General features: G+C 37.5%; 1 protein-coding gene across 4 annotated transcripts in view; it reads right to left on the bottom strand.

The window, feature by feature from the left end:
• Nucleotides 1–2,743: 2,743 nt before the first annotated feature.
• The window catches only part of ASB7 (ankyrin repeat and SOCS box containing 7), a 29,923-nt gene continuing 18,693 nt past the window's right edge, over nucleotides 2,744–13,973 (bottom strand). Inside the window, exons 6-7 of one of the 4 annotated variants that reach the window (XR_014854244.1) lie at nucleotides 5,093–6,520; nucleotides 2,744–4,980 (exon numbers count right to left, since the gene is read on the bottom strand). Coding sequence is in view for 2 of the 4 variants with exons in the window: in XM_085070349.1 (XP_084926475.1) it covers nucleotides 6,381–6,520 (140 nt within the window). In the remaining 2 variants the exon portion in view is untranslated. Of the gene's footprint in view, nucleotides 6,521–13,293; nucleotides 13,461–13,973 lie in introns of those variants that run through there. The other 3 variants (XR_014854245.1, XM_085070349.1, XM_085070350.1) reach the window with 3 other exon arrangements.

Raw genomic sequence — 13,973 nt, forward strand, 5'->3', positions numbered from 1 at the left:
ATTGACTTGTAGCTGGACAAGACATAGTAACTTTTTCCAGCATCACCTCAAACTCACCACCTTGTATTTTAAACACACTGTGGATGCAGAGTGCAAACACACACTCAGCACAGAAGAATCTGCTGTTATGCTCATGTATATAAAATGCAATCTCTAATGGCTTTAGAATTAATTAAGTCTTTAAAATGAAATGAACTTACATTTCATTGCAGATCTACTTCAATCTGCTGTATTAGAGAATAAGTAACATGTTAAATCTCTCAAGATATGGAATGGAACATCAAACTGAAATAGCTCACCAGCTCAGGACTAGATATCAAAGGTTAGGCAACTCTATCAAAACAGGCAATGTTTTCAGGGGGAAAAAAATTTGTCTGCTGCTTTCTTACAAAGTTGGCTCCAACTACAGAATCCCTCCTACTGCTCTTTCACAAAGTGTTTTGCAAATACCTTCCAAAAATACTCCCCTCATTAGGCCATAAAACAAGCAGCAAGACTGCAAGCTGACCATCCAATGCAATTATCTGCTCTTTCACACCAGATTAAATGTTGAGTAACCACCATGTTCAGTGGAGTTACAATGGTGCAAGTCAGAAATGAGGACAGAATTTAGAATACTTCCATTAACTTCCAGTTATTTGTGACAGGAGATGATCTATTTGGAGCCTATTAAGACTGCAAATAAAAGCTATTTTTTGCAAGTCAGAATAGCAGAGTTATGGCCAATTTTGTGGTCTTTCTGACAAAGAATATATGGGTTTGCTGTAGATCAGTTATTTACAGACCTAAATGCTCTCCTTAAAGTATTTACTCTTGCATTGCCTCCTGCCTACAAGCTTTTTTCATTCACTGTTCTCATTCCTTTTAGGACAATTTATTGGATGCTGAGTGGTCTGTAAAAACACTACAACAGGTCAAGTCAAAGTGAGGGAAATACAGACCCTGCAGCACCCACAACTCTCAAACACACTTGTTTTAAGTCTACACAAACTCCACCACACAAGAAACCTGGCAAGTCTGGAGAAGGCTCAGAAATGCTTCCAGACCCTTTACAAGCACCTCAGGAGATGTGTCAAACATCCTTCTTGGAAACAGGACAACATTCAGAACTTACCTGGGACCTCACAAACAGCAGCCAGCAGCGCTGGAGATCCCAGATGTGGAGGAAACAGCTGGAGTTCTGACTTCTTCACTAGACAGCTGGAGATTTCCCAATAAAAGTCAGTGCAGATTTCAATCCCAGTTTTTTTTGCAGTTCCAGCTGCACATTGTGGCTCCCTGGGGAATGCACTGGCTGAAGATCTCCTGGTAGCATGGTTTCATAAAGTAATGTATGTACCTGCTTTGCTTCTTACTGCCATGGGATTAAATCACATGCTGAGCTTTACTTGGGCTAATAAGTCAAGGAGTAGAATCCTAGAGCAGGGACTCAGTGTGCCAGTGATAAAGGAAAAAACAAACTTTAGCCTATTCCAATTTCCAAGAACAGGATAAAAGCTTTGAGGTGGTGGTAGCCCCAACCAAAGCAGAGGGGAGAGACTTGAGCAAAGAGAATTTAAATGCTTCACTCCAGGCTGTTTGGGAAAAGACAGCAGAGTCTGTTCTTTGCTCTGATAATTTTTCTTTGAAAGGTTCTAATTTTTTGTTATTCACTATGGTAAAAAACCCCCATGTTTTGCCATATAAAATAAGTACACTTCTCTCTCACCCACTTCTACTAATGTATATAAAGACTGTATATTCTAAACACATCATTTGTCAACAGCTTGTAAATCAGGTTTTTCCAAGTAGTAACATTAGCCATTAATTGTTTTAAACTTCACAAGTGAACACTCAAACAGGAAATATGATACATAAACAGGAACAAAGTCTTTAGCACAGCATTCAGTAGAGTCCAGCCAAAGCCTGGCCAGTCTGAGTAACCATCAGCAGCAGCTCTAAACACAACTGCTGGTTGAGCAGGGAATGTTCTCCCAGTGATGTTTCTGCAGTTTGCTACTGAGCAATGGAAAACAGCAATTTTTTCCCTGCTACCGTTTAGCAGTAATGCCTTGAAATCTTGTCTCCTTCCTCTCCAAATTTTTAGGGTCCAAAAAATTGCTGCAATTTCTGGTTGCACATTTTTCCCGTGGCTGAAACAAAATGTTCCAGTTTCTATTTGTGTGTCAGGAATATTCATATGCCTCCCCCTTATTCAACTTTTATGAGCAGTAAATAGACCTCTAAATGCAGCCTCTGTTTGGTAATTTTTGTATCTCAGTGCACAAACTTCAGGAGGAAAGGTGAACCTGTCATAAAACCCTGAAGTGGCTGTGCTGGAACCTGAGCAGGGAAAACCCAAACACTCCTAGCTTAGGACCAGTTTGTTCTCCTTGCCAAAGCTCAGCTCTAGAGAGTTTTGTTTTACTGGGAGGGTGGGGAGGCCCTGACACAGATTCCCCCTGGGAATGGCTGTCCCATCCCTGGAGGTGCCAAGGCCAGGCTGGACAGGGCTTGGAGCACTGTGGGACAGTGGAAGGTGTCCCTGACCATGGCAGGAGGTGGCACTGGATAAGCTCTAAGGTCCCTTCCACCCCAAACTATTGTACAAGTTTTATGCTCTTATTTACTGTTTAAAAAAATCCCATTACAACTCCTGAGGTTTCTGAACTCCCATTTGTGGGGGCATTTTGAGTTCCAAATGCATTCCCAGAATCATGTACCCCAGAGAAGGGAACAGGAGTAGAAGAGACAGACAAACATGGAGAGAAAATGTGTAAAGTGGTATTATGTTATTAAAACATTACATTAGAAATAAACAGAACATAAACCAAAAATAGGTTTTAACCAGGTTTAACTTTTTTCTTTTTCTTTTTTTTTTTTTTTTTTTTTTCAAATTCAAATTGACCCAAAGCAAAAACTTACATTGCAAAGGAAGAACAAAATACATGATGGTATTGGTAACACAGTGTTGCATGGAAGCTGCACTTGTGGGCAGGTTTTTGCTCCAAACCAGCCCATCCTGGTAAAGATGCCACATCTTTTCTTTTGCCTCTGGGTGTTTATCTGAAGAGTTTGTCCAGATGTGTTCTCCTACGATTGCCAACCAGAGCCAGAAAACTGAATTTTCCACGCTATTCCAAGGAAGCCAGAGTTATTCCAAGCATGAGTGATAGTGAATTAAAAAAAAAAAAAAAAGAAAAAGAAAAAGAAAACAAACCCAAAACAAAACAAAAAAAACCAACAAAACCACCCCACTCGAGCTTTTCAAACTAACAAGTATTGTCTATAATGTAAATAGTTTAGAAATATGGTAATTAAATAATCTAAAAAACACTCTTACTCTGCTGTACATTTATAAACATAAATATTTACAAAAACTTTCTGCTTTGTTTTAAAGGATGAGGTTTGCAGTTTGTTAATGATCAGAGTCTTTTACTCATATTGATTCTTTGGTGTGTTTGCCAATTTTTTTTAAGGTTTATTAAAAGTGTTCAACCATGAATTTTAAGGTAATGGAACGAGGCTACATCACAAGTCTCTATTATGCACTTCTCCTTCCACATTCGAGTCCGAATGAAAAACAAAGGTCAGTTTGTTCCTATAAGTATTTGTGCACAATATTGAAAATAATAATTAAAAAAAAGAGAGCGAATCCCCCATTATTGAAATTTGGGTAGGATTATCAATAAACAATCCTATTTTATCTGCACTTGAGCACACGGATAACCAGATAGTGAACAGAACTACCAGTAGGTTCAGACCCAAGTGTGCTGTGGTGCTTTGCAGAATTAAGGTGAGAAACCAGATAACAGAGATGGCTTAGTATTGCAAAAAAGGGTGAGGACTTCCCTCCACCCTGGGGAGAAGAGAGGATCAAAATTAATTTTTTAAAAAAAGGCTTTTTACTGGCCTGAAACATATGTGTGTTCCCTTTTAGATGTCAGTTACTTAAAAGAAATAACCAAAACACAAACCTCAAACAATAAATAATGGAATTACACATTTCTTCATTAAATAGCATTCTTGTTACCAACAAAGTCTTTCATAATTTTCTTCAGTCACAGCAACAGACAGAACAAATAATTTGCCTTAATATAGATTGCAACTAAAATATACTCTAGATTACCTTAGAAAATATTACTGTAAAAATTCAGTGGGGAAGGACATTGGTTTAGACCAACTTACAAGTGTAGTGAACAGTACTAAGCTTGTTTTGTTTTTTTTTTAAGAAAACAGTTTTAAGATCCTGATTTCACGTCAGAAAACGGAAGATCTGTGTTCAAACCTGCCAGTCTGCCCTGCCTCAGCACTGGAGAGCTCAAAGATTGCAATGGCTGATCTTCCCTCCACAGGAGCCAGGAGACTCAAGCTCACACTCACACCCCACCCACGTGCTCAGCTCGTCCCTACTCCACAGATACAACCAGGAGGAAGCACTACAAGCTCTACAACCCAGTGCAGGCTGTTAGGCTGGACTTGCTCACTCCCACTGCCGAGACATGAACTTTTGGTCACTGCTCAAGCAGCTGGACTTGAACCACTACAAGCTGGAGATAAAAAGGTTCAACACCCCATTCCCAACCCTCTGAGCCATGAATCTCCAAAATCCCTTATTGTTTGGAAACCTGATGCAATGCCAGGCACAATAGGGACAGCTAATCCTCCTTGCTTGCCGTGGTTCCGGTGCATCCATTAGCAGTGATAAGGTTCATGCTCAGGGAGCTGCAGTCCAGCATTATCAAATATTAAAATGAACCAGCAGAGTTAAATAAGATGAGTTTACCTGCCTTACCTTGCTTTTCCTATTTTTAATACTAAATATTTTGAAAGTGACAGTGTGAAACTTAACAGCCATCACCATTCCTTTCATCTCCTACTTCGGTTGGTGCAATTGGTACAAAAGCACTCCTGATATCAGAGGGGCTCTTTGGGAGCCAAGCAGATCCCAAAATGAAAGTAGAGAACACTGGCAAGAACCTTATGCTGAGTCTGTAATGCCTTGAAAATAAACAAAGAGAAACTGCACATTTTGGCCCAATAGTCTTTTGATCAAGAAATTAATTTTTTTCTTACAATCAGAAACAAAACTCTGTCACAGATCTTCTAATACCTGGTTTGAAAAACTCATTCAGTAGCCAGATTTCAGCACTCCTCTCAGTTTCTGCTTTCAGATTAATTGCAAAATTTAAACTTTCAGTGTCAATGGGGCTTTTCTTCTTAGTTAAGAACTTATGTGCACTGCCCATTCTCTAACCTGAAACAAACTGAATTTCAGAACAATCAAAACAAAACCCCCCCACTGCTGCTTTTAAAACAAAAGGGTTTGACCAATTTCTTTCTTTTTTTTTTTAAGTGGACACAATTTGGCTGTGAACCCGTAGATAAAATTTCAACTGAAAGTGAAATAAAGTAGGTTATACATTCATGAAATTCAGGGAGTATTAATGAACAGCAACTGCTGCATCATTTCTGCAGTGTCACATCAACACTGCAGTGAGGCAGCAGCTCCTGCTCTCACAAATAATGCACTGAGACTAAATGAGGAACAGTGGGGGAATCACACATAAAGGGAAAATTAATCAGAGAGATTATTGCACAGGAGGCACTGTATGAGCAACAGAATACATTGGCTTCAAAAAAATCTAAATTTGTTTCCTCTTAAGTTAATGTAAAAAATTCAGAGGCCATGTCTCTCTGTAGTGTACTGTCACTGCTGAAAACAGACTTACAAACAGCCACTCATTCCACATGGACTGTCAGGAAAGAGGGCCTGAATTTTCTGGGCATCCTAATACAGTAATCAGGAAAACAAAAATACCAAAGAAAAGCCAATGTATAGACCCTCAAATTGAACAGGGCAACTGCATTTTTTTCCTCAATTCCCAAATTAGATTCATGCAGTACCCAAGGACATGTCGATTATCAACTCTTTCCTCTGTCCTGCAAAAACAAACACCTGGCAGAGACAGGGTTCCCAAAAAACAGGGCTCTGGAGGTCTATCTGTATCCTTTTGCAGGACTGGTGCCTTGATTTCCAAACTTTTATGTTCTTGCATCATTGCTCAGCATGCCAACTCAAACCAACCACTTCCCTCGAGGGGTTGCCTTCCATCTCCACGGCAAGTCTGCACACGTAATGTGAAAACAAACAGAAAACCAACAGCAATTTTTAAAATGCAATATTGTATAGAAAGCTTGGACCTTGTAAACTTGGACCAAGAAACCAAAAATTAAGACCTTCTAGCGTGTGGTATAAAAAACCCAAGGAAGTGTATACCTGCCTTCTGACTTCACAGAAAAATCAGAATTTGCATAGGATATACTTTGTGCAAGGCAACAAGCCTCTTCAGTATCTGGAATAGAACTAAACTTGCTCAGAGTTCCTCTCTTCATGGATATCAGATATCATCAAATTTGTGTTTTAAGTAGTCTTTCATGACCTTGGCAATGGGTAGTTCATCAAGTAGTTTGAGGTTTTGAAGGCCTATACACTGACGGATTTTAATTCGGCATAGATCTTGCAAGTTTCTGGGCTGTCCTGAAAAGACAAAAGGAACACATGAAAATCAAATGATCACATTTTAAAGATACTTTAAGGCATCATTTACTCAGCAAAATCACAAGGGTTTGCTGTTTCCTAAGAGGGAGAGGGAAGGGAAAAATTACAAGAGAAAAAGGATGCAAGATAATACCTTTTTAATGAACTCAAGGAAATCAAGGGATGAATCCTAGAAACATTTTTACATGCACATAATTTTACTGATGCCAGTGTAAAGTGATATCATCCATGTGAGGATTCCCACCAGGTGGCAACATATGCTTATGCACTGCAGAACAGCAGAACTCCTCAATTTAACTTTTTGTGGATTTTTTTTCTATCCTTGGGGGGAAAAAAACCCCTCAGTCTTGCTTTTGTTTCAAACAATGAGACAAAAACTTCTAAGTTCAACTGTAACAGGACTAGGAAGTTTCCTTAGAGAGTGAGGATTTATAAAAGTTATTCCAGGATCGTGTGGCAGAGTTAAAGATTGGGGTTTTCTTTCCTTTCCAGTGAAAAGATAAAGCCAAACCTTAATCAAACAAAAGGGAATGAAAATATGAGTTAACCACTGTCCACAGAGGAAAAGCTTTACTGACATCACATAAACTTCAGCATTCCTGACAAGGATTTTCCAAAATAATCAGTTCTCTTTCAAGCTCATTCTTACCAGGAAACTACTCAAAATCAAACACCTTGAAAAACACTTGGCTTGTGGTTCCCTACACAAAACAATCTCAAAATTTCATCAAGTCTTGTATCTGAATGCACCCAGCAATGGATCCCAAGGAAGAAAGAAACAGAAAAAGAGCAGAACAACAGACATTGAGAAATCCTGCCCCAATAAACCCTTCTAGCTTTCAGCACTGGTGCCTTTGGGCCTTCCTAGCCCAGAGATTGCACACAGATCTATGTCTTTAATAGCTGTGAATAGCTTACCCTTTGTAAATCTGTCTAGTGTTTTTTGAACCCATTCATACTTTCAGTATCCAAAACATCCTGTGGCAACAAATTTCACAATATAATTAGGCGTTGGCTGGAAAACTACAAAGTAATTTTATTTATTTTAGATCTGCTTCCTGATGGCTTTGTTGCATGCCTGCCATTCTTTGAGTTACAAGGAAAATAATGAATAATTGTTCCCACGCCAGTCATGATTTTACATACCTTTATATAAACCTCCATCCTCCACTCATGCTCTGTACCTCTTCCCAAAGCTGAAAATGCAGTTAATAACCCCCAACATGGGAACCACTCCAAACCTCTGAACAAACTGCCTGCCTTTGTGCTTTTTCCTCATTCTGCTACAGCTTTTTTGGAGTTATTCCAGTAACACATCAAAGCTGTGCTAATCAATATTTTGATCATCGACTTAACTGTGTAAGCCTCTTTTTCTTTTTTTTTTCTTTTTTCTTCTCCAAGCCAAGACTTGGTTATGGGACCTGATGACTGCCAAATTCAAAATACTCAGCACCCTGAACAATGTAGGTGCATCTGTTGGTATCTATAGAAATAGGCTGACAGACAGGTAGGGATTTTTAGACACTGGGATTTATCCTAAGCACTAAAATTATCTGAGGTAAGCCAGCAGAAGTAATGCATGAAAATAGTCTCAGTCTGCTTTTAAAGAAATTAGGTTTGAAATTAAAAAAACATGAAAATTCGAGCTGCCTTCATGTAAGCTGAAAATACTTTCATTATACTTATCACCATGATACCTAAATGTCAATTTATTTTAGTTATATCCTTCATCTGTGACTTAGAATACAAACCAATGGTTACTTTGCCCACCAGTGGTTTCCTCTTGGTAATTTTTTTTTCCACCTGAAGGAAAGAATTTAGGAAATTCAGACAACAGCTGAATGCCCAAATTTCAGGGAAAGTTATTTTTGGTAAGAAACCAAGCAATCTTAATGGAGATAAAGAAATAGTTCTAATGCTTTAAAACAGGGTTCAGAAAGGATGCACTGCTTTAAAAGCTCACTGCAAACAGCAGCATTAGAAATTCAAAAAGGACTAGAGGTCTCTGTGTATTTTCTGTAGTGGAGTACACAATAAATCAGCTATGAGACACTGATTTCTGGTTTCAGAAATAAATGCCTTTTAATTAACATCCTACGTGGCTTTCGAGAACAAAAAGGAACAGACAACTTAAAATACCCAGAAGAAATTGGTCATCAGTTAATTCAAAAAGACCAGATTATCAAATGTATGACATTTTCCCCTGATAAGCCTAAAAAATATTTCCTGGGAATGTGTTAACAATGGACATTTCCAGTGTTAAGCACCAGTTGCTACATCTAGTGGCTGCTGGTGTCTTAGGTCACGCCTTGCAAATTCCAGGGTTATTAATGCATTTGTGATTTATTAGAAACGGTGTCTGGAACACTTACTCATTCTTGGTTGCATCTGAATGAAAAAGAAAAAAAATCAAGGATTACGGCCCGATGTCAGTGAACCTTAGTTTGGCAAATGAAAAATGTTATTAGTAACTTGGCAAAGGAAGACAAGTTAAATGATGAATAAAGTTCTCTTTAGAAACGATTAGGAAGTAGCAACTTTGGTTATATCCTGCATCACGAGTTTGGGAAGTTATTTAGGCAAATAAGCTGGAAAGGAAGAGAATTAAGAGAAAGAAACAAAAAAACCCCACAAACATGAAAGGTACAACTGGCCTAATTACCTCTATCATGCAAAACAACGACATAAAACTACTGATCACCTTAAAAACATCCAACACATCCCTGATCCACCTCCAAGGGCCACCTTGCTGCTGTTATTTTGGATTTGTTCATGTGTTCACCAAATCATTACCTACTTCAGTCAATTTATTTTGATTTATAGCAGTAATCAAATAAATCAGAAGTAATAATTACAGGAAAAAGATGTATAATTCATCTTTTGCCTTCCAGAGCTCCTGCTCTGTGCTGGAAGGGAAAGCAGAAATCACCACAAATGCAATTCTTGTGCACAGTGTCCTAAACCTGATAGAAAAATTTCTTCCAAACAGAAGAAATGTAAAACATGGGCTTATAGAATAAAGAGGAATTGCTTTTTGGTTTTGTGGTTTTTTTAATCTAGATGCAGCAGACTTCAATATGTATAAAATTTAACCATTCTCCTAAATCAGTTCTTCAACTGCTAACAAAGTAAGTTTCTGAGCTTTCCCCCATTTAAATAATTAATAATTATTTAACTTAAATAATGAAATTACTCTTTTAAATTATTATTAAGAGGTTGGCCTTTGCTGGTAAAACAAGGAAAAAAGAGCATGTTTTAACTGCAAGAAATTATTACAAATAATCCGAATTTCCACTCAAAACTCCATTTCTTTCCTTTTTGCTGTTTCAAGAGGTTTTTGAAACAATATCTGAAAATTTGTTGTTCTATCCCAGAGACAGACAAAACTTCCACTCAGGATTTGCTACCTGTCCAAAGAACTGTGTCACTGTTACAACTTTCTCCATTTATACCTGTGCCTTCCCTCTGCAAACAATGCTCCCCAAGAAATAAAACACTAACTCACCCAAAAGGTCTATCTTTAAGGAATATTAAGGCATATTAGATCTGCTACCTCTGAAAACACTGTTTTTTGGGGATTGCATCCACTACTGTAAAGCTGGAAAAGGGGAATCCCTACTCGTTTCCTCCACTGCAGATACAGAGCAAAAAAAAAACACAGAAAAATACAAAGCAAAACTCATGAATTGACCTTTCTGTTACCCAAGAGAAAACTTATGAATAACTGAAATTAATATATTATAGGCTGCAAGAAGATCCCCTCTGATGTATTGTTCTAACTACTCAAAGAAAAGTATTTTTAAAGCAAACAACTAGTGCCATTGGTTTGAAGTGGATAGGCTGTTTCTGAAGAAATTAAAAAATGAAAAATAACACCAGTGACATATTTCAGAAGCCGCCCACAGTTTTCTCTACAATATTAATGCATCTCTCTAAAAAACCTTAGAGTGGTATTTCTCAAACTGAGTCTCTGCCCCTCCTGGGAATTCTGAAAGGCTGAAAACAGTAGCAAGAAACCCTTTGGTAATTTCTTTTTAGCTACAAAGGGAACTTAAAAATAAAAATCTTTTGAAACATTTTACAAAATACGTTGAAACCAGACTGATGTATGCTGGCAACAGCTCAGATCCTCTAGAAGATCAGGAAAAGTATTTATTTCTGCAGCAAACTCTTAAATCCACCCCTTATTTCACAGCGGTGAAGGAACGCAGCTACTGACAGCAATTAAACTGAGTTCTGATTTTGCTGGCTTTTTTGAGGGGGGAAAATAAAAAAGATAATTTATCTTATCAACTGGAAACTCACACCCACCAGCCAAAAAACACAGTGGGGAGGATGCACAAAAACAGGATCACAGGGAAAGGTTGGGATCACCTAGGAAATGACTGAGGCAGAGCCGAACGGGAATTCGGCTGCTCACTGCAGTAAATCTGAAATTTAGGAATTGCATTGGCTTTCACTCTGTAAAAAACAACAGCAGAATAACTGGAGAGGATATGTGGTTTTGCAGCACTTGAAATGTCAGAAAAAGCCAATATCAAAAATCTATAGGTTTAAAATATTAGTATCAGACATGCAGGGCTGAGTGCAGAATTAGAGTGTTCACTGAGATGTGAACAAACTCCTCCAACCCGAATCCAGCTCGACAGGACACTGAGAGCTTTGATTCTTTTTAACTGGATATCACACAAGTTATTTTAAAAGTTCTAATTTAATTTTGTGTTCAGCACGCCTCTGGTAGACTGTCTGAGGCTGACATATGTTTTCACTGGTCTTTGAGAAATAATTCCCCACAATGAGTTTTAGATGTCTATTAAATTTCAGTCTATCTGGCAGAGAAGTTATGTACTATTTTGGACTGAAAATTCATATATGAAAAAGCAGAATGTCAGTAAGGCTCAATGTTGTAGTTAACAGGTGTTTTGGGTGATGAAATTGAGATTTGAATATGCTTGCAAAGGTATTTTTAAAAGATTTTTGTGACATCTCTGTAAATTCAGTCTCACTGAGATTGCTATGGAAATTCAGCTAAGAATCTCAATACCATAATGTTTATCTATTTTTAGGAGACAGCAAGTAAAGTGCTCTGAACATCAAGACAGGCTTAAGACACACTGTTATGTTATTTTTAAATTATTTTTTCAGAGTACAGCACAGGTGAAGAAACAGGAATGGAGCACGGCTGTACCTTAAATGCCACATATATATTTTTTTTTTAACAAAGGCCTCTTAAAAATTTTTTCAAAGTATATAACCGTATATAGCTACACAAAATGATTCAACTACTTAATATACACACTCAGCTGTAGAGTAGAAAACAATAAAATAACCCCCTTATCCTAGTTCCCTGTGTAACTGGATGACAAAGCAGACCTCAATCATCACTGCAAGATTTCCAGCAGCACCCAAGGAAACCAGGAAAGCCTGTGATTCCACTAAAGACCTTCTAGGTTACTACAAACATGAAAATACCATTTCCTTTGTAATTATCCATGTAATAAAATATGTAGAAATCTACTCAATTTACTGTGACACTTCTGTATTCATAGAAGTTTAAACTGTGCCGAGAGAAAACTTTTAAAAATGTTCTTCCATTTAAAAAAAAAAAAAACTGTAGTGAAAAGTTACCTCGATTTAGCCAAGGGTTAGAGACAAAGGATGTATAAGGATTTCCTTAACAGAACTTCTGTCTCAGTTATTCTGCACATTTACAGTGCTATATAAATTTAAACACAAAATTAAACTCTCTAGTCAAAGCCAAAGATCTGCCCATTGAAAAATTAAAACAAGGAATGTAGCTGAAACATTTGTAGTTAAATTCACGGGGTGACCTTTAGATTTTGTTCAAGATCTGAACTGAGCTCTTTTATACCTGTTGTCACACAAACCACATCACACTGCTCTGGCCTGATCATTTCCTGAGCTCTTTGCCTCGACACAGACCAGCAACTCTCCCAGCTCCTCACAGCCTCTGCTGCTCCTGAGCTGAACAGAGGTTCAATCAAAGGAGGGCCACGGGGAGGGGGATGTTTCCACGCTTTTTAAAAATTCCCTTCTTTAAAGATCAGAATTGGATTTCTATTATCTTAAAGTTTATTGAAGCCCTTAAGGATTTTTCTAACGCTTGCATTTTTTCTACTTCCCACATTCGTTTTTTAAGTTTTAATATTCTCACATCCCATTCAACTTCAAAATAAATCATTTCATCCAAGGCTGTGATTGCACACTAATTTTATAAATATATTCACTATCAACAAAAGTCTCTATGTATCTCTATCTTCATATATATCATATACATGCATCTCTATTTTAATTTGCTTTAGTTTATTCCAAGCCTAAACCATTAACACCCTTAAAGAGGCAGGTTCAGACCCTGTGAAAACTGAAGCATTTACACTGCTCCAAACCACTCTTTATCAAATGATCTCAGGCACTATGGCTGTTGCCAATAAATGATTTTTGGAGTAGGAAAGTGTAACACAGATAAGGAAAAAGAAGGTGAGGAATAAAATCATCGAGCAGTTTTCATCCTCAGTATTTTTTTTTCCCAGGGAGACTTTACTTATTTTTGTATTGTAAAATAGAGAGAGAGGGGGAAAAAGAAAAATACACAAGTCTGAACACCAAGTCAACAGCAGACTCATGGTCAAAAACTCTGTTGTTCCTAACTTCCAGCTTTGTGCTTAAATACTGAAACACAACTATAGAATAACTTCCTCTTGGAATTATTCTAGGAGCAAAGGAATCTCTACCTGTAACCAGGAAGAATATCAGACCTTCAGGGTCAAACCCCAAAATCCAATATCTTCTTGCAGACTCTCAGGGCCAATACTGAGCATTTCTGAGAGCTTGGTTTCTTGCCTGTTATTCCCAACCGGGGACCTGGGCTAAAGGCTGCCATTATTACCGATTACAATACCTACCAAAACAAAAAGAAATTCACACATGATGTTTTCTGAGAAACTGAAACTGTACAAATATGTTTTCCAAGTATTAAAAAAAAAAAGCTACTCACATCTTATATGTAAACTACTAAATATCCCATTTATATGCAGCATGCAACTGCTTTCATTTGAAGACACAGATCGGCTTGATGACTTTCATAATTTATATATATTAATCTTTAGGCTTAAAAATGTTAATCTACCGTAAAAATAAAAAGTATTTCCTGCTTTACTATCAAATATACTCTTCAAGACTTCAGATGCACATTAAAACTTACAGCTATGGATTTCTATATTAAGCATTTAGTATAAGGCTCAAATAAACAACCTAGACATTCCCGTTAAGTCCCACGAACAAGGAGCTGTTGCCAACCACAAAAGAGTTTCAGGAAGAACTCCAACAGAAAAATTCTCCAAAAATTTCATAAATGTAGATAATACATATTGCAATAGCATAATAAAAAAGATTCTTCCCCAAAGTGCTACCA

The sequence above is a fragment of the Lichenostomus cassidix genome, chromosome 10, assembly GCF_008360975.1.
Source record: "Lichenostomus cassidix isolate B80296 chromosome 10, HeHo_3.0, whole genome shotgun sequence".
NCBI classification, from domain to species: domain Eukaryota; kingdom Metazoa; phylum Chordata; class Aves; order Passeriformes; family Meliphagidae; genus Lichenostomus; species Lichenostomus cassidix.